Raw genomic sequence first — 22,590 nt, 5'->3', positions numbered from 1 at the left:
AGTGGTTTGGTACTAGTAGCGAAATGAATAGTGAGATCAGTACTAATGAGTGGTACTACTACTATTACTACTTCGTAGCATAAGACCGAACCGGATAAGATATATTCCTCCTTCATTTAGAATACTTTATTTTGTTTATTTTGTTTTCTAGTAAGTAGTTTGATACAGGAGATATAAGTTGTATCATAGTATAATAACTAGTAGGTGCTACAACGTTAGTACTAGTATATAAACTAGGGACGTGTGGAAATTAGTGGGCTTTATGTTATGCATGGCTCCAGACCGTGCTTGTGTATAGTCGTTATGCATGCATCTAATGTATTGTATTTCTTTCATCGGATACGATGGTAGTATATGAAACATTACTTAATACGACTAGTTCGAGGTAGATGCTTAAGAGGCTTATTATAGATTCAGGGGAGGGCAGGGACGGCCGTTGTAGCCAAGTCGATAGACAGTAGATAGGGGTTGGAAGTATATACGCAATGTGGGTATATGTAGAAAAGTGTAGCTGCCAAGCAGAGTCTATCTGATCATTCCCGCTTAGTAATTTATCTGATTCGATTGAGTATACGTAGTAAAGTTAGACTAGGGGTTAGTTAGTTGGGTAAATAGTAGTGGTCTACGTAGTGTCCGGCAATAGCAACGGATCTCGCAGCAACCGGAGCATATCTTCACTCCGGAGATGAATCTGCACATCCACGCCATGTTCCGTCCAAGCCGACGGAGCACGGCAGTCCCTGACCTCCGACTCCCGACCGGTTGGTGACGGCGACGGCGGCGGCGGTGCTTCTTTAATCAAGACGAGGCCATCCAGATTGGCGAGAATACCATCCGCGTAGCGAGCCGAGGAGGAGGAAAGTGGACCCAAGCCGAAATCCACATCATACAGCCCTGCGCACGCCCACGTCGTCACCATAACGTGCCGAGAACCCAGAAATCCCTGCCAAATGCGCTGCGGAGACGTTTCGTACGCCAGACGGTGGAGATGGGCAGCCAAGCGGGCCGGATGATTCTTCAGCTGAAGAAGAGTTTGGCGGATGCGGTGCGCGATGGGCGGAAGTACGGCAGTTTCATTGCCGTCCGAGTTTGCAGTCGTCGTCAGTTCCGCCCCAGCCATCTCCACATTAACCATCACGGAAAGCGACCCCATAAAAGCATCGCTCAGATGAAACGCCGGTCGGCACCCGTACGCCAGGTCGCAGTGGACCGGCCCGAGCTCGTGTTGCATCTTCCGAGCTCGGTTGATGCTCGACCATATATGTGCCAGAATGGCATCGTGTCGACTCAGTTGGCTGGTCTGGGTGGTCGTGGAGGACACGTTGTTGGCTTGCTTCCAGATCTTCTTTACCTGCTCGCGACTCAGGTGCACGATGTAATGAGACACAGGCGCTTTTGTGTCCCATTCTGACCATGGTATTGGTTTCCCCGCTGGGGAAATGTCCTGGTTCCGGAAAGCATCCGGGATGCGTGTTTTCAGAGGAGAGTCAGGGGGCACGTTCCACCAGTCATAGCGATGAAACGGTAGGCTCTCTGTCTGTTCGATGATTGACTCGTCCGGCGTAGCAGCATTGATGTCCCCTGCTGCTGCGCCATCGAGTCGCGCCGGTTCAAATAAAGGTTTCAACACTGGCGGAGGCTCGCCTAGTAATGCAGAGCGGCTAACACTTGCCCAGTCTTTGACGAAGTAAACCAACGACTGCGCATCCGCTAAAGGGTGGGCTATTTTGACCGCAAGGGCAAACCCTCCGCAGGCCAGTTCCGTGACCTGAACGGCCATGACCGGCGGAGGAATATTTGCATTGTCGACAACAGGTTGTTTAAGCGGATTCGCTAAGCAAGTCTTCGGGACAAACTTCGACAAGGCCACCTTTTCTTGATTCCAGAGAGGCTGAGATGTCGTCCGAGAGGAAGGACAGAGATCATCGAGGGTATCAAATGCACGTGCAGTGACGAATTCAACGCCTGGGTCAGCTCGCGTGCCATATTGGACATACACCCGACCAAAGCGGCGCGCATGAGGCGCCAGGCGATCTCGATCAGCGAACGCAGGGCCATCCACCGAGTCAATAGCCTTTATCAACCCACACCATTGTGGATAAGCATCCAGCGTAACCCTGAGAGATTGACGAAGTTGGTTCACTAGATTGCCGCGGTTTTGCTGCTCACATTCAAAGAGCCAAACGGCACTTGCATCCGAGAAATCTACCGTGGTGGCATCCAGCAAAGACAAGGCATCGATGCGATCCGAGTTAGCTTCCTTGTTTGGAAACAGTCTCTCAGAATCCAAGATCGACAGATCAGGGGTTGACATCGGAGGCGTGGTATCTAGCAAAATAGCCCCTTCAATCACTGCCAGAAAAACAAGGTAAAGAGGGTTGACTTTTCGGTAGATGGCTGACCTGGCTGACAGCCAACACCAATCCTATATGTAAGTGTAGAGGAGCAGCATGTTTTTCGTATCGTCCCGTCCCTTCATGGCTGTAGAGAACAGCATCATTATGGCTCATGGCCAAACTTCTCCAGATAGTGTAAGTAGTTCCTGACAAACTAACTGAGTAAGTAGAGATAAGCCCATCAGTGTATATCCCTGTCATCGTGAGTCATTGTATAGAACGGGCACCGCAAGAGGTTTGGTTTGGCCAAGCGCCCAAGGAGACACACTCCTCATTCGTGGGAGTGCTCGAAACTTCATTTGGTGGCTTGAAGGTCATCAATCCAGGGCAGTAGTTCCGGCGCCAGCAACGGCGGACCGGCGTTCCAGCTTTCTAATTAGTTACCTAGTTATCGAATGACTTGGTGTGGAGTGGCAAAGTTAAGACGATGGCGGCACTAAGTATAACCCACCATGGTGATAGCTCTCAGTCAATTGTGTGATAAGTCTAATGATCACATACTGTTCTCAACTTATTGGATGGCTTGTATGGAATGTATGGAATGTATCACCAAGATTGATTGTTTGTTTATGAGTAGCATGAATGGTAGATTATTGGCACGTGAACGAGCTGGATTACGCATGGAAGCGGCGGTAATAGCGGTGAGATACTGCCATGGCTGGCTCGGCTGGTGTGATCTCACGTGTCAAGCTTACAATACCACCGCGTACTGTCATATATTACGCAGGTGTGTAAGGAATCAAAGACAAGAAAATGAAAGAAACGCCCAGCAACTCAAATTAGCTCAAAGCAGGCATCATCGTCAAAGGAGAGGGGCCAAACAACCTTGGCCCCATCTGATGGATCATGGAACGACTGACTAACTCTCTGTCTACGGTGAACTTTTGTGTCTTCGGCAGCCGACATGAACACTCTCACATAGTGAGTACACGCACACAGGGTGGGCTCAGCTCGACATTATCTGCGCAAAGTGGATCTCTATCGGACTATCCGGAAGATACATGTTCTTTTCCGCGCAGAAGTTCATTCCTTCTTCGTCGATGATTCGGTTTCTGGAAGGTCACCGCGATTCCCACACGTCCCAGGGATGTGGCGGATGACAGGATTCGGGAGCTGCGGATAGGCGTGTGAAACACGTCCACACCCTCAGCACCAGTCGGGTCCCCTTTCAATCGAAATCGTTGCCTAGTGCTCCGTACCCAGGGATCAGGAACATAAGGGAAGAGGAGGGGGGAGCCTAACTAACCGACCTACCTGGGCGCTGGATTCTGGATGGGGTCCACACCGAACGGATACTTTATTCCCTCCAAGCTGCGGTCTGGGCGGAGCCTCGCTACGCCGGTTGCCCAAATCAGGATGGCAGTGATCCACTTGGTTTACGATGGTTGCGAGAGAAAAGGGTCGTCGGGCGGTTTCAGGCGGAAGCTTTATTGGGCTGAACAGGCGAAATGACTGGATGGATCGTTTAATATCGGCACGAGACAGCGCTGAACAGGGTCAGCATCCATCGTGGGGAGGGTCCGTTCGAATTAAGGGTGCCCCAGTTTGGGAAGAAAGTTACTAATATTCTTTAATAAAAGGAGTAATGGTCAAGTAAGCGTTGGAAACCAAAGACTTGAGAGACGGGGAGGAAGGAATCAATGGCTGATAGGCTTTAATCCTGCTGAGCACTTAGTAGGTAGCAGTATTTTTCCCTGTAGTCAAACTGCGGAGGAATACCACGCGGGGGGGCGAATGCCAAGTTGCCAACCTTACTGGTGTTAAGCATATTCTCTCGGCCTTTGTCCGGCGCCAGACCAGCAGGGCACTATTTCGGAGTATGAGCGTAAAAACTGACATGGATGGAACGACTGACGATCGATCCTATGGCCCTTCTTGCCTAGACTGGGGACCGTGGATCGCCTACGCGACCTTCGCTCGTATCGGCTGGCTTGCTCGGCAACTTGACTCAGATGAGGACACCTGTACTTCTTCCAGCTCTTCGCTCTTCCTTTGGTTTTACGCCCTCAAACCCGACGCACACCAGAGTGTGCCCATTACATAATCGGCCCGGTATTTCCGTGGAGACCGGATTCAGATTAAAAAAGGCAGGTCGGCTGCCATGGCCGAATCCCGGACAAAAAGGGTGAAGGATGCGAGAGTCATTAAAAATAGCCCCCAGTAAATTTGCAGTGGCTCAGCGGCATCAGATGGATGGATGATGGCCACGACGGAGCCAGCCGCCAGTCTCCCTTGCCATATCTGATATGACACAGACTACAAATTGCATCCAGTTTTAGGCTGATTTTCAATACCCCATGAGGGGAGGGGGTGTGTGCAAGTAAGTAAGTAACCTAAGTATGTAAGACGATGAACTCCTGTTGGGGGGGGGAAGGGTGTGTGTGAATGGATGGAAGGATCAGTTGCTGTGCTCGGGAAAATACTAACTAGGTAATTCAGTAGATAGGACATTGTTACTTAATTACATACACCACACGCCAGACAAGACACACTAGGCTAAAGACCAGACCACAGGGCCAGACAGGCTAAGCCTTGGCTATCTTGTAATCGAGGGTCCAGTCGGAAAACTCGTGTTACATCGACTTGCTGGACCAAAACGAAGTAGTCAGCGGGGATGGCTTGGCTCTGCAGCGCTTTGACGCTTGGGCCTGGTCAGGGATAGCGATCCTCGGCTACGGAGGTCTGATACGCTGCCACGGAGGCGGCCAATTAGTCAAATCGCTCATGGAAATCTCCCAATCTGGAAATTCATCTCCATTCGCGTGGCGGATGGAGAGCGACAAGGAAGAGGAGGGGGGGGGAGGGGGGAAGAGACCTTCACACTAACTAAGCAATAGTCGCCCGACTAGGGCTGCAACGGTGGGCGCCTAGAGCACGCTTGGTTTGGAGTTATTGAAGTAAGCCAGCCATTTATGCTCATTCTTTCTTCGTCTTGGCTTATCAGCCTTGGGCTTGGGGCTTGGGGCTTGTGCCTTGGGGAAAGGAAAACCAAGTGCGCACAGCTCGGGTAGTCTGATTGTGTCCCTTGTCTGTAAGTCAAAAAAGTAACTAGGCAGTAGGCACACACCCTTATCTTCTCCGTACCTTAACCTAATTCAAACAGGCTATGATCGATCATTCATGCAACTTGAGAGGGAAGGAGGAGGAGGGGGGAAAGATCTCCATCAGCAATGTCTGTGTCGGGTAGTTGATCTGCGAGTGCGACGATGAAAGTAGGCTTACAGACATGGCAGTACTACAAGACCAACCAACAGATGTTAATCGCTTTGACAGCAACAGCAACAGCAACAACTAAGTGCCATTGCCTTTGCCATAACAATAGCAAACAACAAGCTCCATCTTGCCTGGAAAATCCCTGCATAACAGTTACATTGACTTAGATTAAAGCGAAATACAATAGAATAAATAAAATAAAATACAGCCACCCCCCCACGTCCACCCACGCCTACCGTCAAAGTCCAAGCGCGTCATCCAACACGATGACACCTTAATCTAATTATCCCAAAAAAGTCCACTTAGGCGACTGTCGAGGGAAAAAAAAAAAAAAAAAAAAAAAAAAAAAAAAAAAAAAAAAAAAAAAAAAAAAAAAAAAAAAAAAAAAAAAAAAAGAAACTAACAAAAATTGAATCAAAGCGTCAATCTCCCACGATACATACATACATACATATTACACCGGCCAAACCCAACTTCGCAATTATCGATAAAACACGGATGAATGGAATTGCCTGACTATTCTTCCCTCCCACCATTTCTCCCAGTAAGGAAGAAAGGGAAAATAATCTACCTTAAACAAATTATGCTAGTGGAGATAAGCCCGTGCAACGTTTCACAAAATGGCTCCTCTTCTTCTGTTTCTGTTTACACAACCCTCCCCCCCTCCTCTAACACCCTTGGCATTTTAGAAACTTTTTCCGAATCAAGGGTTGCATTGGAGCATAACCGAGCCTAAGGAGTAAATCCAGGCATGCATACATACATTGGTAGCGGGTAACTATAAAAAATCTTGACTCACAAAATTCCCAGAAGCAAGTTTGTTCTTGTGTGACGTGAGTTTATGCAAGGGAACTCAGGGGAGATAAAAGAAAAATGGTAAAATAAATAAGCAATATTTGTATTATGTTATGGAGATCACACTGACTTATTTTTTTCCCGTACCATAGATAGATAGACACTAGATAGACACAAAAGAGACACAAAAGATTAAGTAGGTACGGAAAGGGCGTTTGCCTATTACACAGGCTACTACAGTACGATAACTTTAAAAGCTACAGAGTACAGATAGATGGTTTTTGAATTGGACGGGTCTAATTGATTAGCGATTCATTGCGCATTTGTCCGGAACGCGCAGCGTCCCTACCTATCGACCTACCTACTTAGATGATAGTGCGGGTTCCAGGTTGATCCAAACCATGTCACTGACTGCCTCGCTTGCCTGGTAAGTAAGTTGAAGGCGAACTGGAAGGGAAATTAACTTTAGAGCTCCTCCCCGATCAGCGAACTTTCTACCACCCTACCACTACCTACCTACATATTTTACTCACTCACTTACCTCACTAGTAGATACATCTTCTACAGCAAATAGTCCAGTTCAGCTGAATCCACGGACGGAGTAACTAAAACGCCCCTCCGAAGAACCGCAGACAACCGCTTGATTGGAAAAGCAGACACACAGTCTCGCTCGCTCCGGACAAGCTCTGTCCGAAAATTATGGAATCAGTCACAGTAGACCAGTGAACAATCCACACTAGTTAGTTAGTTAGTCTGGTCTAGTCTAGTCTTTGCGCTTCTTGAGTCGCGCTCAAAGTCCGATTGGTCGGTGATGGAGAATGAGATTCAGTCGACACACTTAAGGTGTCATGGTACCTTGGGTATGGGCTACAAACAAGGTTTCTTGTTCACATTACACACACACGGTTAATATCCCTCGCCTGAGAGGCGAAAAAGCTTGATTGTATCGCCAACTAACTGTCCGTGACACGCTGGGTGGGGAGGGGGAAGGGAGGGCGAGCGTTTGCTTGGTTCCATACATATTCTTGAAAAAGTGTGTGAAAACTCTCATTCTCTGTTGGATCTATCTCCCCGGACTACTACTTATGATCGTCCGTTGCATGGGAAGGGTAGAGTTCAGTGGTACGAGCAAATACTGTTTTAAGTGTGTGAAGAAAAGGAAAGCAGAGAAAAGTAAAAACAAATAATAAAAGCAAAAGAATAATAACATTCATCTGCCTTCTGACATCATTGTTCAACAAAATATCGACAGGTTCGCTGCACAAAACCTCCAGCCAGCCCAAGGGAAGACAAGCAGATCACAATGTATGGATAGATGTATGGATGTAAGTGAGTACATACATACATACATACACACTCGGTGATCTATTTTCAGATAGGTATGGTGGTACTCCGGACTCTCCGCATCGCCTTGCATACATGGGTGGAGAGAGAGAGAAAGAAAAGTAAAGAAGCAAAGAAAAAGAGGGGCGAGCAATTCCAAAAAACAAGGCTATGCAAGTGATATGTAGGTGCTATAGCTATTGTCCGCCATAGGCGCCAGAGTGGGATGGGAGACGTCGGAAATCAAATCGGGAGTTGCGTTGGATCTAGCAATGTGAGTGTCACCCTACTACTTCGCTAAACTAGGAGTTTGAGCATCCAGGCGGAGAACATACATTAGTGAAGTCCCACAACATGATCGCAGGGTGTACACACATTACATTATGTATACTATCCTATCCCATACTTGGGTTGTTGTGGCACTGAACACAAGGTGCAGCAAGCTAGCTACCCAGTAGTACCAAACTAATCTAACATACCACCGGTTCGTGACTTGGATGGGTTTGTGATTCCTGCATAGGTAGTATAGGTGTTACCTAACGACTTTGTTGCGTGAATAACTAGGGAAACCATATTCGGCCCCAAACATACTTACACAGTACTACTGCTGGTAACTTGTAGTTAGATAATGTAGACAGGTCCTTCATAATCCAAGTATAACATCAGCCTACTCAACTTACTACTTTCTTAGTTACCACTCCAACTGCCTTGTGAAGCCTGATACGCCGTACCTTGCACCGGACGGGGTCATCCAGGAAGTAATCTAAATTAATAACAACAGTCGCATCCTTCATTGAAGAAGGTCTTGTTTCTTTTATCTCCTATTTGCCCCATGTGAGACATCAGCTGCAACCCAGCCCAGCCCTGTAAGTACTAGTATAGCTTAGTGTCAGCAGCAACTCCTGACCACCTCCGCCAGAATCGCTTGGCTCGAATAATTTACGCATCCTGATGTGGGCCAGCCAAGGAGGGCCAAGAAAACCGGCCAGGATGCGACCGACTTTGTTGGCGATACGCTTATCCTGAACGCTAGTCAGTAGTACGGCTGCGCTATAGTTCCAGGAGTTAGTGGTGATGGCGCCGCTGGTAGTTAGTCTACTAACTAGTTAGTTGTGGTTGGGCCCTTGTAAGCTGTAACGTATCTATCTCACACCCCCCCTCCTCTCTGACACTTTCTTTATGAAGTAGTAAGTAGTCATTTGGGAAGCGCCCGGATGGGTGAAACTTCCTTTTTCATCCATGTTTCAGTTTGTGTTTCTTTTTTTAATCATTCTTTTATTATTCTTCTTATTTCCTTTTTCCGATTCGATTATGATCACTACTGTGATAAAGAAAAAGAAATGGTAATAATTTAGTAGCCTAGCCGGCTTGGTCGGATACTTTCTGTTAGTGTGGTTATTTTCGATTCTAATCGATCATGAACCTCCGTTAGCGCCAAGGTGTAATAATAAAGTGAAAAGCTGAAGCCTGGAACGGTGGATTGTGGGTGGTAATGGAAGAGGGCTGTGCAAGACCAAGATAATATGTCAAAGCTGATAGTGTTTGATCAACGTTGCCAATGTGGAATGAAGTTAATCAAAGCAGAAGAATGAGAAGAAGGCAAACCTTCAGTTAAAATTAAAGTACGGAGTAATTTCAGGCAAAGAATGAAGCAACGGACAAAGCTCGATCCTGGTTGAATTGCGCCCGCAACTTTATCGAGTCTAATCAATGTTACTGGACAATAAGCTCCGGACTATGAGCGACGCGAATTTCCCGGTCGAGCGCCGCCGGGGAGGTCACGCCCGCTGATTGGAGTATGATAAGTCGCGAGCAGATCAGCTATGCTCTGGTCTTACGTGGCCGATTGATTTGCATATGACTGATCCTAGACTGGCTTTTTTTAAGTTCTTCGTTCTTCTCTTTGCCTGTCGGAGTTCCCTTGTTCTGCTTCTGGCTGGGTTTCACTTTGGTGCCCAGAGCTGAAGACCTGCCTACCTGAGTAAGGAGAGGCGTTTTTGAGGAGGGGAAAGAAAAAGGGAGGGTCCACTATCATACTTATCGGACAGTATGCCATGCGAACCATCACCCCGGATAAGATTTGTCAAGCTTTTTCACAGAGAATGACTTCATGTTTGGTCCAGCGGATAAATTCTCAGCTGAAAAAGGGGGACGCATTCAGCAGACAGTGAAAAAAAATTATCTGCCTGGCGCTTGTCACTGGTAAGCTCAGTTGATCCCTGCTTGAGACCAGGATAGGTGTTCAGACGCATGGAGAGAAAAGCCTGGGTCCAACGATAGGTTGAAAGTAATGGCAGCCGGAGTTAGAGTCCGAGAAAAACGTTAGTCAGAATGCTTAACGTGACCAGCCAGATAACCAATATCGGGCCTATCTTACAACCATCTTCTACCTGTAATAGGACTGGTTTTACTGCGGCGACAAAGAAACTGCTAATCAGAGGGGAAAGAAATTCCCTTTGCGGGATCAGGTGCTCGCCCCGATACGAGTACGAATCGCCACAGTGGCTGTTGTCATCTGCCGAGAAGCCGAAAGTCCGAGAGCACGGAATTAACGAGTCAAGAATGTCAGCGGAAAGGGAATAAAAAGTGAAAAGCACAAAGTAAAATAAAAGGACCCGAAAATCCAGTCACGAAGCCTAAATAACGGCAAAACGGCAAAGGCAGGCGAGCGTACAAGGGCGAAAATGTCGTCAGTTTTGGCCCGAAAGGGTCACTTTCGGGCGGAACCGCTGCGTAACCCGGGGATAGTCTAACCCTAAATAATCATAAAAAGAAATGCGTGTCGTATTCCCCATCCGATACCGATTACGAATCGGGGGCATGGAACAAGGTCTGTGCTAAAGTTCTTCTAGACGATACAGAGGCCCTCCAAAGAGAGATCAGATGAACACGAGAATGCCGCAAAGTTATGATGATGATGGCCACCACCCAAATCCAAATGCATGATTGGCGATCGCGTAGGGGTCCAAATCCAGACACAGGTTCGGATGGAGCTGGCAAAACGGAAAAAGGTTTTACTTTTATTAATATTGTGCACACGCCGGATATCCGGAGGCATAATTATGAGAAATTCAAACATAAAACCCAGAGGGACTAATAAAAGCGACCATGGAACAAGTGGAACCCCAGCCACAGTGGAGGGGGGGCCATGTCTCTTCTTCTAAGCGAGCTTAAGGTTCCTCGTGTTGGATTAAGCTTAAGCTTCAGAAAGTCGCGCACTAATCAATTTCCGGTTGGTATCAAGCGATCAGAGCGCCACTGGTATCTTCCTAGTGTAATACGGTAATATTTTGGACTTTCCCTGTTTGATTACTGAGAATATTCTCAATTTTCTGAATCATGGGTTTTACTGGAGCCAAGAAACCTCCAAGCCTCCAAGCAGCAGACCGGTCAAGATATGGTCGATCGACTGTCACCGGAGAAGCCAAACCGCGTAAGGAGGGCCGCCACGACTATCATGGTATCCTTCCGTCGTCATGATACGGACGGGAAGCTCAATCAGTGTGCAGCATGCTTGCTGCGGAATGGACATCTGGTATGTGGGAATCCTCCAGCCCTGTAAGCAGGAGTTTGTGTCACCCATCATGTACATAGTATGTACACAGTTACTCCATCTGTATATACCAATGTATAAAGGCGTCCTTTAACTATTCATGCTGTGCTCCATGTCCCATACTTGATAGTCATACCGGGCAACATCGCTAAGCTTGGTTTAGACTCCACCACCGGAAGTCTCTTTATTTCCCCCCTCCCACCCCTCCCTCCGCGCGCCCCCTTTTGTTCATATCTCATTATTCACCCTGGTGCGATCACACTCATTTGACTACTATTCTTTGTTTCTAAGATAAGGAGGGAGGGGGGAAAAGGTGGGCACGCTCGGCTATAATTAAATCCCTTCTTACAGTGAGATTGACTGGATCTGACCTGGTTAGTATATGGTAACAATCAGAGGTAAGACACAAACGGAGTAATCTTAAGCCCCATGGAAAGGTCCCAGCAGCAGAAGAGAAAAAGAAAGAGAAAAGAAGAACCGAAGCCTCCACCGGTGTCCACACCAGCCAGCCTCGCTCCCCAGAACCATGGATAATCATCAGGCGAAAAAGAAAAGGTTAAAAACAAGGTTCTATTTGTTTGTGATGAATCCAGCAACTAAATATCAGTCGGATGAGATCATTTGCTGCAGCCGGCTCCTATTTACCCACTTTTTCGGGGGGGTCGTTTCTTTCGTCTGGTTGATTCTCGGTATGGCCAGCGCCTAGAGAGAGGCCCAAGCAATTAGTCCTCTGACCTTGTCTTGTTCTTCTTGTCTGCTGTTTTGAAAAGGTGTATTGTCAGAGAGGAGAGGCCACTAATGGAATGAGAATATACGAGAAAATAATAATTCAACTGATTAAAAAAAAAGAAAACATCAATAATCAGAATAATGGTCATGAGAATTCTTTTTCCGGGAGCTCTTCGCTAAATTGGTTTTTAATCAAATACATACGCCAGTCTTAGTCACTCCCACTCTGCACAAAAAGGAAATCCCCATCACCTAATTTCATTTATTATTACATGGTCTTTCAATAAAAACCACTGCTTGACCTTGTGGGGTTCAGAGTTAAGTCGGTTCCCCACCCTATCTCTAATGCTAATTCTTCGAGTAAGCATTATTCCTTTTCTTTTTTTCCTTTTCCCTTTTTGTTATTATTATTATTATTATTTATTTTTTATTATGATAATAATATTTTTTTTTATTCGGGTTCCGATTAATTTAGTTTAGTAGTAGTAAAGTAGCTGGATTATTATTCTTATTATTACTACCACGATCCCTCTCCCCTTCTTCTCTTTCTACTGCGACTTGCTGCGACTTGCGACCTTCAACCATCCCCCATCTACTGCTACTATAACTGAATACCAAGTATAGTCCTTGGTGTTGACGTTTCTCCTTCTATCATCACCCACTAAACAGTCTGTCGCCCGCCTTGCTGCATCCAAGATCGATTTCAACTGCGACCACAACGCACTACCTTCCGCCACGGTAAGTCTTGCCTGTACCTACTCGGCCTTTGCATGTTGTAGCTCCCCTTGTCTCAGCGGCGTTTGTATAACGCTCAACCTCCGCCTGCCTGCATTCTTCTTTATTCTCCTATCAGGCCCTCCCCACTCCTTGTTTCCTATCCCCTTCCTTGCTGCCCTGGTTTCTTTACATTCCATCCCCTCTGTCCTCCCCTCCCCTCCCCTCCAACTCCACTCCTCCACCCTATCCATTCTTCAATCACATAGATGGGAAATTAATGTTGTATCTTGACCCTTTAGATTATTTTCCGCAGTGGGTTCTTCACAGCACCTGCTCATCTCTCACCTTCTCTTGAAGCTTGGCCTTTTGTTTCCTGTTCCGGGAATATCGCACGCTTGAACGGTGTTTCTTGAACGGCTTCTGCACAGCCGTTGTTTGACTTCCGACCTCATCTAGATTGCCTGCATTCCGGCACATCTTTCAACATTTTTCACCCTACGAAACCCCCGGTCCTAGCGCTTAAACCAACAGTCATCACGGGGACCTACACAGATCACCGAAGGTGGATGGAGACGTATCACGGGCACGTCCGCACTCCTGCGGACGCTATCATCCTCTTCGAAGCTTGTCGCATTGGCCTTCTCCCCCGCGTACAGAGACGTTTATCCGAGAAGGAACGTCAATTAATTCGTTCCGGGTCAGTCTTTGTCTGGGATGAACGCGAAGCGGGCATGCGAAGATGGACCGATGGGAAGTCATGGAGTGCCAGTCGCGTATCGGGAAGCTTCCTAACATATCGCGAGATGGAAGGCAAACGGGGCGGGACTGGTGTAGCTCAGACTACGATGTCGAGAGCTGGTAAAACGCCAGAAAGCACACGAGGCAGTGACGACGACCGTGGAGATGGTGCGGATGAAGGGCCGGACGGCTACCGCTACAAGCCCGATGGCTTGATGAAACAATCCTTCAGCATTACGACATCTACCGGCCAGCACCTCCATCTTATCAGCTACTACTCGAGGTCACATCCTTCTGCCGCCAATCTTCAACAGCCGTCGACGGACCCCAACTTGCGGCATGTGCGTCCTCAAAAGGGCCTTTATCCGGAGTCTACTGTGAATGATCAACAGAATCTCCCCGTTGTGACTCGTGGTCCCATGGCCGGTGCCGCATACGTGCCGCCTCATCCCATGGCACCCTATGGACGCTCTCCGGCTGCGCACGCGGCGCCATACACTCCCTCATATACATGGCCTCCGACCCCGCTGGCTACTCCGCCCGTTCCGGTCCACTATCCCTCTTACCTTCCGTCAGTGTCTCAGCCCAATGGCCAAATGCCATATGGTCATCAGGCTGCTGTGCCTCCTGGCACGCCCTTGCCGCCTCCGCAACCGCCCGGATTGCCGGCACACCACGAGCGGCCGGTACATGTAGCTGAAGTGACGATGGCGCCATCTCTCCATCAACCGTCGAGCGTGCAGGTGCTTGCAAGCCGGTCACCACGAGTGCCGCCAGGAGCGCACGAGCTTCTTCACCGCCCGAGTCCACCAGAGCTTGGCCCGCCTCGCGAGATCGCGAGAACGTCACCCCGCACGCAGCCACATCATATGCCGCACAGCAACGGCATCCCATCGATTGCGCGCAGTCCCCAGCTTATCAGCCAGCCACCGTCCAGTAGCGTACAAATTCCTCCGCCGAGTACGATGGCACCCAAGCCACTGGAAGCCAGCACCGGCACTACCGTGCCCAGCATCGGTGCGCTGATGAACGGCGCGCCTTCTGGTGGATTGCCGTCGATCGCCGCGCCCCCAGCCCCGGCCGCAGGACGCGCCGAGGGACCCCGGGACATTCCCAGCGAAAAGATCGGGTTTGGGGGAGAAGACATGCGCGCACTCCGGCAATTGGACCGGGTCTTCACTGCGTAGCGTGCTGGTGGCATTTTCAGTTCCTTTAACGAAATTAGATCCTCATGCTGTCGATCTCTTCTTTTCTATTTCCTTTTTTTTTGTTGTATACGAATTAGCATATTGCCTTGGTTTGACACTGTTCAGATTGGAATGGTCATGTTTACGACACTTGTGTGGTTTATTCCCTGGGTTTGCTTTGATCCGTTGGTCCCAGGCAGGCTTGAAATGGATCGGCGTTGTACAAGAGGAGCATTGCTATACAGCATGGGTGGGGTCTCTTTTTAAATGTCTTGTGTGATTTCGTGTGCTGCATTGTTGTTGATAATTGCATTGGGATCGGTCACGACCGGCGGTTGGGCTGCGATGGTACACCCTGAATACAACAGATCAAAATTCGAATCCAACTACTTGTAATTGCAGTAGACGCAGTCGTACACTCCAGACCAGGATCGATTCATACATCCTCCCGTCCAGTGGCAAGAATTAGCGCCCAGTCATGCCACAATCTTATCTCTGCGCCTACCTCTTCCATTAGATTCCACTTCAGCCGACTAATGTAACTGTATACAGCGTAAGTGACTGACACGGCAGTCTGTACTGTGTCCCAACGCTGTCAAACCTGGCACAACATGAAGCATCAGCCTGGCCAACAAGACATGGGCCATCATGGATCCATACCATCGCTCAGCGCACCAACACAGCCTACAACAGGAGAAAAAAGCAGTCCGTTGGCAGGGTTTAGGGCCCTCTCTTCTGCAGTCCAACTACTGATTTATTGTTATTCATGATAGACCTACCCTGTCGGTCTATCCGTCTGCCCGCCCTACTATGTATACGTATCTATCTACCACCACCTCGTCCGAACCACAAGGAGCAACTAACCAACTTAATGACTACTAATTGGGATACCGTACTACCATAACATAATGAAATTATACTAACTTGTCCTCATCAGCACTTAACATCTAAAATAGCAAAGAAGATCAGTATCAGTACCCACATCTTAAGAAGCAAATTTCGTGGCGATGATAAGAAACTATTGCAGATGTGCATAGGACTTACGTACTTACATGCATACAATGCAATGTTCCTTGTCATATGTATGATGATCGTTCCTGGCTTGCAGTTGAGAATGGGAGAGAAGCTTCCATCCGAGTAACTTGTCTTGGTGCTGGCTTGTTTGGTTGTTTTGTTCATAGGCGTTGATGGGCTGGGATGATCTGTAGGTGGATGATATTTGCAAGTGGAGATGACATGGATTTGGAAGGTGATGTGCTGGTGTTGGTTGACATCTGGGCCAGGGAGTGCGGAGTCGAAGTGATGTGTGTGTGTGTGTGTGTGTGTGTGTGTGTGTGTGTGTATCTTTGCTTTTTGTTATTCTTTCCTTTTCTTCTGCTGGTGGTGGCGTGGGCTGGTTGCTTTTGCTGGTTGGGTTGGTGACATGAGAGCGTAGGATTGGTTGCTATTCACGAGTGGGTTGGTTGTGTCGTATTCAATCTGGAGGATGAATATCTTGGAGATTGTTAATGGTATAGGTGAAGGGGGCGATGATGATTCACGCTGCTGGTCGATACTATATATTATCTTGTTTTTAATCTTCTTTCTCTTTATTTTTACCTACATCTACTCTGATATCTACTATTACTTATCTGAAAGCTACTCTATGTGGACTTCAACTAAGCCATGGTAGTATACATCTAGTATACATAACCTAACACGTTCAACCCGTTTGAGGCTTTCCCTGGTGTCTACTACAATAACCTGTTTCCAAAATACTACCTTACTACTTCGAGACAATAATAATGATGTGCACCGGCTTAGCGACAATGGCAATGATTCATCCAGCAACGGCAAACATAGCGAAATAACTTCCGAATTGACATTGGGGTATTGCTATAGAAGTATTATGGATGTGTACCTCCATCTTTATACTATGCCATGGCCTTCCTGAAAGAGAGGTGTCTGGAAATATACCGCCAGACTACAGGATATCGGTGGAGATTTTCCTTCGTTGAGTCGAGCTAATATCTATGATTTGCACAGCTCATCTATGAGCTGGCCAGTTTGACTGGTGGAATACAGGATGGTCGTATCTATAATTTTCCGATCTGAAGACGATCAGGAAGACTCATTGTCCGGCCAGGATGAACCCACAGACAGCTATTGCTGTGAGAGAATGCTTGGAAGCCCTTATGCCCCGGAAATAACCAAAGACTGAACGCGAATCTCATCTGGTCTCGCACCTCTGCTGATATAAAATCAAAGCGGTACTATCTTGATATCCGCTAATTGTTTAGACTTCTCAAGCCATACTCTGGTTAAGAATTGCTTCTCTTGCTGAGGAAGGGGGTGACATCTTTCCATACATGTGGTAGTATTGTTACGCTGCGTCTTCTCAAGAGGGGACACGCCAGGACTACAGCCAAAGTATGTGACGTATTACTGTCGAATATATACGAGAGATATAATAGCGTTCCTGACGGCGTGGAGCCAATTATGACTATTGCGACGTATGCGAGTTCAGTTTGTTCTCCGCAATAATCAAGATTTATGCAGGAAATATGATCCCTTCGCCTAAACTGCGGTTGGCAGCGTTTTTTCTCTTCGAGAATGCCATCTCTTCGTATAAATGGCATATATTTCTATATACGGGCTCTTCACAACCTACAGGCAAACTAGACACATCAATACACACATGCATGAGCATGATATGTCCTACAAAGATAACTGAATCTGCCCCAACCACAACCCAATCGCTAATGGTCCAGAAAACGTTAGGTCTATGACGAACTTGATCCTTGATTCCGACATCGAACTGAGTCAGCCAGAATCAGAAATCAGGCTGTCATTTTCCAGAGTTTCAGATATGTTGCTTTGACCTGGTGATATGTGATGAGGCTCACTATCTGTGGAATGGAGCTTTGGGTATATCGCTAGCCATGCAGTAGTTACAGGGTTCCTTCAACTTGCTTATAATGGCTACACCGTTTTTAACCATTCAAAATACAGATTTTAACGGATATCCTCGGCTGCTGCTGCATAATACACCGATCCCTTCAGATCAGAATCCAGAACAGCTGGCATCTAATCAAAAGCACCTACTCTCAATCAAATATTTCTAGAAGCACGTTTCTCCACAGACTATCAGCAAGGCGACCAGTGCAACCCGCATGCGAACTCTCCCCAGGCAACTAATGGTGCGCCGCATGATGGCTTCGGTTATCCCGATTAGGTCCGACTGCACAATCGGTCAGGATATCCCACCGGTAGTGAAAAAAGGTCTATGAGGTGCCACTCACCCAGGAACAAATGGAAGCATATGACGCATATTGGGATAAGAACTGCAAAGTTCTGACCCTAGACAACACAGATCCTCTCGTCCCGAAGTTCCGATGGGTCATGCAGAACCTGTGGAAGTTGGTGTTGGGCGGACTTCACTAATCGAAAACTTGAATAGTAAGTTAAAGCTCGAGTGTGTTGATGCCGCTGCCGCCGCGTGTCTCTGGCTCGCAGACGTTGAACGCCCTGAACCGATGATTCGAAAGTCAGACGGCGATAATTCTGCTTTCACAATTTCTTGATTACTAAATACTACAACTGGTGACTCAAAAGCAGCAGTCTCCCTTAGAGCCTGTAAGTATAGTCTAATAACTGTCGATATCAACCCAGAACTGACATGATAATAGAGTCTGGTCGTGGTCAGTCGACTGCTGCCCAGAGAGGAAAACCGAAACTAAAACAGAGCAAGCAGTCTACCCAGAGTTCAAAAGAGCACAAGAGATCGCTAGATGCTAAATGTCTGGTAGGATAACAGTCCTTCTACATCACATACTGTGTCAAAGCACAGGAAACTCAGCCCTCTCGACTGTTTATCAGAGTTCCTGCTGCTTATGTCCGCGGCATGGCGAGGACGTAAAGGAAGGGAAGAGCGGGCCATGGTGGTTCTCTTCGCACCGCATTACTGCTGGAGAGGTACGGCGAAGGGTATGACCACCACCGAGACCGCGAGAGGGATAGAAAGGTGGCCGGCGTACTCAAATACCTAGCGGAAGCGGAGGACATCGTGGTGCAAGTAGGCAATCCAGAGAGAGTTAAGGAGCTAATGCAGATCCTCAACCAGTATGCAGTCGTCGGCCCTGTGCTGGTTCGCGTGCTATCTGAAGCAAAAGGTGGGACATCAAAGTTGTCCTCGGCCGCATAAAGCCTGGTGTCTTCCAAAGGTCAATATCATGGTCTGAAGGGTACTCGCAAGGCCTGTCGTGTCAGTATATGTCAAGGTATCTGGGGTTCGCTGGTTCAGATGGCTAATCGGTGGTGTTTCCATAGGCTAATCTGCCCGCTTATGATGCGCTTCTCGCTTCTCGACGTGCGTTGATTGCTCTGTCGGCTCCCCCTCCTGCCGCTGGCGCTACCCTGGCTGAACGCCGTGCATACGAGCGCGGTTCGCTGTAGCGTCTTTTGCCTGGCGATGATGGCTATGTTGGTTGGGCTTCGGCCTTGCGGTGTTATTAAAGAAGCATTAGCTAGCGAGCTCCTGCTGGATTACTCGGTAATATCTCTGCAATTCAGGCCCGCTAACAAGACTAGTCATGAACGTCATCTTGTATCCTCTACTGCACTCAGGTAGAGCAAACATGGCCACTCGGGTCTGCCCATCGTCGTGCAGGCAACCTAGAAATGGGACATCTCGCTCTCAAGCACAGTGTCAAATGCACGGGTGTATTGCATCGTGCACGCTGCCGCTGAATAGTCTAGTAATTAGCTGTAGCCAGCGGACTCTAATAGGAGAGGAAGCCTCGTGTTACGCGCAATAAATGTGTCCAGTCTAGCAGCACTTCTATATACTATTACAATGAAGGCTTATCTTGCAAAATTCTGGCAGGGAAATTCCACTGTCTGAAACCGGTCGAAGACATACTATAACACGGTCTGGTAGTACAGCTATGTATCCCGACCAGAGATGGTCTATCACTGGATCTAACAGTAGTCTGTTCTTATCCTTCTCCAGTTAATGGGTCGCCCTCAAGCCTTCATCAATCAGATTTGTCCGGAGATGGAACATCTTTCGAGAATCTGGATTTTTCAAGATCCCAATGTGCCCAGCCAACAACAGATGGACAATTGCAAGATAAGCAATTTGTTTTTATGATAAATACATACCATATAGACGTTACTACTTGAGGATCAGACACCAACATATAAGCTGGTGGGCTCTGATGATATCAACAGCAAGGTTTGATTCACCACTCAGGCAGTTGAACAATTCTGACTGGCACAAATAGAGCTGAGCTCCATCGTCCAATACTTCAGACACTATCACACGGAGTATGCTGCTCCAACTTGTTCGCCCAAGCTGTGATGTACACCGACCATTCGATCCGGAAACGGGACACAGTCACAAGGCGTCCGAAGACAATGCTTACCTCAAAGGGAAGGGAATGATTAAGTGGATAAGAAGCTTCAAGCAATGATGGCCCAAATTTAACCTGAATTGTGGATGAATATATGAAGTGGGGTTGTGTTACAGCTTTTTGTTTCTAATGGACATCTAGGAAGACCACTGACGAGAATTGAGAGAAAATCTTCCGCTTTTCGCCAGTCATAAGATCTGAAAGAGCCATCAATACCAGTACAGAAAGGAATTAAACTTTCGAGTTCTTACTATAGTGCGTGGCTTAAGAACTGGAGAGTGATAGCACTAATACTATGACTAGAATTATTGTACGTATTTTAGCAGCAGAATTTGATTTCTCAACCTTGGCAGACTTCGAAGGCTTCCTGCCTTCTTCTGGAAATAGGCAGGCAATGATATGCTATGGCTGGATAATACCGGCAAGTTCGATATATTATACCTGCTCCCGTTGAGTATTTGGATAATCCCCGATGATTCCTCGATGAACCCAGCCTTGATATATAAAATAATATGTAGGCACAAAGAAAACACTACAGTCTATACCAAGTCACACCTCGAATGGTCTATAAAAGCATCGTATTCCCAAACGTAGCTTTTCAGCCTTCGATGTGTATTAAGTGCTTTCCCCTCGAATGAGCATCTGATATCTTTACGAGTGGTATATACCGCGTAGGCCTTATATAGGATGTGAAAATATTCTCCTCAATAAAAGCAGTGCTCCTTCGCTTTGTTTGAGGAATATTGGCATTCCATGATATCTCCGGGTTATTCCTGAGTAATATGCCTGCGAAAATATATAAAATACCTAATACAGCAGCATGATAATGTGCTCCCACCAATCTGTTCGAGTCGCCTCATGTCCTCTATTTTCAACCACAACCTTCATAATGTCCAGCTACTGCAGCGACTCCAGTCACACCATGGAGTGGGAAGAGGCATATGAGTGCAGAGAATCCACCGAGACCAACGAACTCATCGAGTTCAATACTGCTATACAGACCATCAAGCCCGTCTGGCCATTCCTACCCCTTAATCTCAAGCGATACTTCCCAACCAGCGAGAGCGAGAGCTACGAGTTTGAAAACTTCGAAGTCAGCCCCGATCCAGAAGAAGAGAACGAGCTCTTTCAAGCCCAAAGGCTCTATTTCCGAGATTTTGCCAACCGCACCAAGCGATACCTCTGCTTGATAATTATATACGGCCATTCCTTCCATGAAGAAGCATGCAAAGAAGCGTTACGGATATCCTGGCATCGCAACTGGAAGAAGATGTCTTCAAAGGCAATAATGGGGCTTATCATTGACGAAGAGAAACAGGCTTGGTTCCGAGGGAGTCACACTGACGAGACATATATTAAGAAAATGGGCAGCAACTGGGTTGCGAATAATGAGTGTATGCTGAGAACGTACTTTCGTACTTTTCGGCGCGCGTTGAGGAGACATGCTCCTAGCCCGGGGTATGATCCTGCATTTGAGTCTGGGTCCGAAAGTGAGTTGAACTCTGTTATGCAAGTGTGGGTGTCGGATAAGGATGTGGATGTTCCTGCTCGTCCTGGTTCTGCGTTCTGGTCATGATCAGCTGTCTGCTCGGAGTGACAGTTATGATGACTCAGATGAACCTGATGTTGATTCTGGATTGTTTGAATGGGATTGAAGTAGTTTTTTGTCTTAGACGTTTAACTAAAGTTCTGGTTTGGTTTGTTGGATTTGCTGTGATGATTCTAATTGCTCGTGCAGGGAATCATAAGGATATATCGGATACGAAAGAGCAGCTGAGCAATGATTTATCGCTCGTGCTTGCTCTGAGACCACGTCACCAGCCTGCTCGGCCAAACAAGGCTAGAAGTATACTCGGTGCTAAGGAGCATCTGAATGATGGTACTTCACTTGTGCTTGCTCTCAGAGCACGTCGGGATTCTGCTATATAATACTCAGATGCTTTTGAGCATGTTTGGTTGATGGTAGTACAAATATTTATATGGCAAAACATTCCTATATAATCTTTTTAGGACATCAAACAACTATTCTAATTACCCTTAAACACAACATCTAAAAATCTTACCTCCTGTAGCTCGTTGGATAGATATAGAAACGGAAGCACAAGACAAATATATCACGTGACACCATCCCAATCGCCCCTCATCGAGATATTCAAGGAAGGAATGCCCTTTCCCACTACAATACACCCAAGAACCTGATCCCAGTTCAAACCCAATCATCCGAAAATTCCCCATTCCAGATCCTCCATCATCACCACTAGAATCCTGCCCGCCAAGGCATGGCATACACTTGCCGTCCCTATCCCATCATCATCAGGTGACACCCTACCCAACCCACTTACTAACTATCCAGTGAACTACTCAGCAGCCATTCACGCCACCAAGCCACCACGGCAGCCTGCTCGCTGCCCAGCTAGCTACTAGTCAGTAGTTCTGAAGGAGTCCCAAACGAACCTTCTTTCACCTTCCATAAGACAACATGATCCATGCAGAAAGCAAAAACCGGAAGGGAGTATGGTACTTTTGTTTCTACTTGAGTTGAGTTG

The 22,590-nt window shown here is 47.3% G+C and overlaps 10 protein-coding genes across 10 annotated transcripts; 6 read left to right on the top strand and 4 right to left on the bottom strand.

Moving 5' to 3' along the window:
- Positions 1 to 622: 622 nt before the first annotated feature.
- BDQ94DRAFT_169489 (transferase family protein) lies at positions 623 to 2,314 on the bottom strand (the record flags this gene model as incomplete). Its single annotated transcript, XM_026771308.1, has 1 exon — positions 623 to 2,314. The coding sequence occupies one exon, from the start codon at positions 2,312 to 2,314 to the stop codon at positions 623 to 625; it is 1,692 nt and encodes a 563-aa protein (XP_026627595.1).
- On the bottom strand, positions 2,218 to 2,912 carry BDQ94DRAFT_141774 (uncharacterized protein). The gene has a single exon (XM_026765892.1). It carries the CDS (start codon positions 2,595 to 2,597, stop codon positions 2,346 to 2,348), a length of 252 nt encoding a protein of 83 aa, XP_026627594.1. The 5' UTR covers positions 2,598 to 2,912; the 3' UTR covers positions 2,218 to 2,345.
- On the top strand, positions 2,724 to 3,321 carry BDQ94DRAFT_21032 (uncharacterized protein). Its single transcript, XM_026775230.1, has one exon. The coding sequence runs from the start codon at positions 2,849 to 2,851 to the stop codon at positions 3,257 to 3,259; it is 411 nt and encodes a 136-aa protein (XP_026627593.1). The 5' UTR covers positions 2,724 to 2,848; the 3' UTR covers positions 3,260 to 3,321.
- A 339-nt stretch (positions 3,322 to 3,660) lies between these two features.
- BDQ94DRAFT_141772 (uncharacterized protein) lies at positions 3,661 to 4,031 on the top strand. The gene has a single exon (XM_026765891.1). The coding sequence runs from the start codon at positions 3,778 to 3,780 to the stop codon at positions 3,958 to 3,960; it is 183 nt and encodes a 60-aa protein (XP_026627592.1). The 5' UTR covers positions 3,661 to 3,777; the 3' UTR covers positions 3,961 to 4,031.
- Positions 4,032 to 9,571: 5,540 nt separating this feature from the next.
- Positions 9,572 to 10,023, bottom strand: BDQ94DRAFT_141766 (uncharacterized protein). Its single transcript, XM_026765890.1, has one exon. It carries the CDS (start codon positions 9,790 to 9,792, stop codon positions 9,610 to 9,612), a length of 183 nt encoding a protein of 60 aa, XP_026627591.1. The 5' UTR covers positions 9,793 to 10,023; the 3' UTR covers positions 9,572 to 9,609.
- A 1,166-nt stretch (positions 10,024 to 11,189) lies between these two features.
- BDQ94DRAFT_141765 (uncharacterized protein) lies at positions 11,190 to 11,445 on the top strand. The gene has a single exon (XM_026765889.1). The coding sequence runs from the start codon at positions 11,204 to 11,206 to the stop codon at positions 11,372 to 11,374; it is 171 nt and encodes a 56-aa protein (XP_026627590.1). The 5' UTR covers positions 11,190 to 11,203; the 3' UTR covers positions 11,375 to 11,445.
- Positions 11,446 to 11,472: 27 nt separating this feature from the next.
- BDQ94DRAFT_141764 (uncharacterized protein) lies at positions 11,473 to 11,846 on the bottom strand. Its single transcript, XM_026765888.1, has one exon. The coding sequence runs from the start codon at positions 11,816 to 11,818 to the stop codon at positions 11,567 to 11,569; it is 252 nt and encodes an 83-aa protein (XP_026627589.1). The 5' UTR covers positions 11,819 to 11,846; the 3' UTR covers positions 11,473 to 11,566.
- Positions 11,847 to 12,550: 704 nt separating this feature from the next.
- On the top strand, positions 12,551 to 15,032 carry BDQ94DRAFT_141762 (camp independent regulatory protein). Its single transcript, XM_026765887.1, has 2 exons — positions 12,551 to 12,747; positions 13,026 to 15,032. The coding sequence occupies exon 2, from the start codon at positions 13,293 to 13,295 to the stop codon at positions 14,649 to 14,651; it is 1,359 nt and encodes a 452-aa protein (XP_026627588.1). The 5' UTR covers positions 12,551 to 12,747; positions 13,026 to 13,292; the 3' UTR covers positions 14,652 to 15,032.
- A 5,901-nt stretch (positions 15,033 to 20,933) lies between these two features.
- BDQ94DRAFT_169487 (uncharacterized protein) lies at positions 20,934 to 21,620 on the top strand (the record flags this gene model as incomplete). Its single annotated transcript, XM_026771307.1, has 1 exon — positions 20,934 to 21,620. One exon carries the CDS (start codon positions 20,934 to 20,936, stop codon positions 21,618 to 21,620), a length of 687 nt encoding a protein of 228 aa, XP_026627587.1.
- On the top strand, positions 21,267 to 22,053 carry BDQ94DRAFT_141759 (uncharacterized protein). The gene is made up of 2 exons (XM_026765886.1): positions 21,267 to 21,610; positions 21,665 to 22,053. The coding sequence occupies exon 2, from the start codon at positions 21,668 to 21,670 to the stop codon at positions 21,971 to 21,973; it is 306 nt and encodes a 101-aa protein (XP_026627586.1). The 5' UTR covers positions 21,267 to 21,610; positions 21,665 to 21,667; the 3' UTR covers positions 21,974 to 22,053.
- Positions 22,054 to 22,590: the final 537 nt, after the last annotated feature.

This window comes from Aspergillus welwitschiae (assembly GCF_003344945.1).
Source record: "Aspergillus welwitschiae strain CBS 139.54b unplaced genomic scaffold BDQ94scaffold_12, whole genome shotgun sequence".
NCBI classification, from domain to species: domain Eukaryota; kingdom Fungi; phylum Ascomycota; class Eurotiomycetes; order Eurotiales; family Aspergillaceae; genus Aspergillus; species Aspergillus welwitschiae.
The sequence above is the reverse complement of the archived record's forward strand: the minus strand, read 5'-3'. Positions and strand labels throughout refer to the sequence as shown.

Excerpts from the sequence above, each read along its gene's own strand:
- BDQ94DRAFT_141774 (XM_026765892.1), bottom strand. The coding sequence starts at position 2,597 with ATGACAGGGATATACACTGATGGGCTTATCTCTACTTACTCAGTTAGT.
- BDQ94DRAFT_141764 (XM_026765888.1), bottom strand. The coding sequence starts at position 11,818 with ATGATTATCCATGGTTCTGGGGAGCGAGGCTGGCTGGTGTGGACACCG.
- BDQ94DRAFT_21032 (XM_026775230.1), top strand. The coding sequence starts at position 2,849 with ATGGTGATAGCTCTCAGTCAATTGTGTGATAAGTCTAATGATCACATA.
- BDQ94DRAFT_141766 (XM_026765890.1), bottom strand. The coding sequence starts at position 9,792 with ATGGTTCGCATGGCATACTGTCCGATAAGTATGATAGTGGACCCTCCC.
- BDQ94DRAFT_141759 (XM_026765886.1), top strand. The coding sequence starts at position 21,668 with ATGTTGATTCTGGATTGTTTGAATGGGATTGAAGTAGTTTTTTGTCTT.
- BDQ94DRAFT_141765 (XM_026765889.1), top strand. The coding sequence starts at position 11,204 with ATGATACGGACGGGAAGCTCAATCAGTGTGCAGCATGCTTGCTGCGGA.
- BDQ94DRAFT_141762 (XM_026765887.1), top strand. The coding sequence starts at position 13,293 with ATGGAGACGTATCACGGGCACGTCCGCACTCCTGCGGACGCTATCATC.
- BDQ94DRAFT_141772 (XM_026765891.1), top strand. The coding sequence starts at position 3,778 with ATGGTTGCGAGAGAAAAGGGTCGTCGGGCGGTTTCAGGCGGAAGCTTT.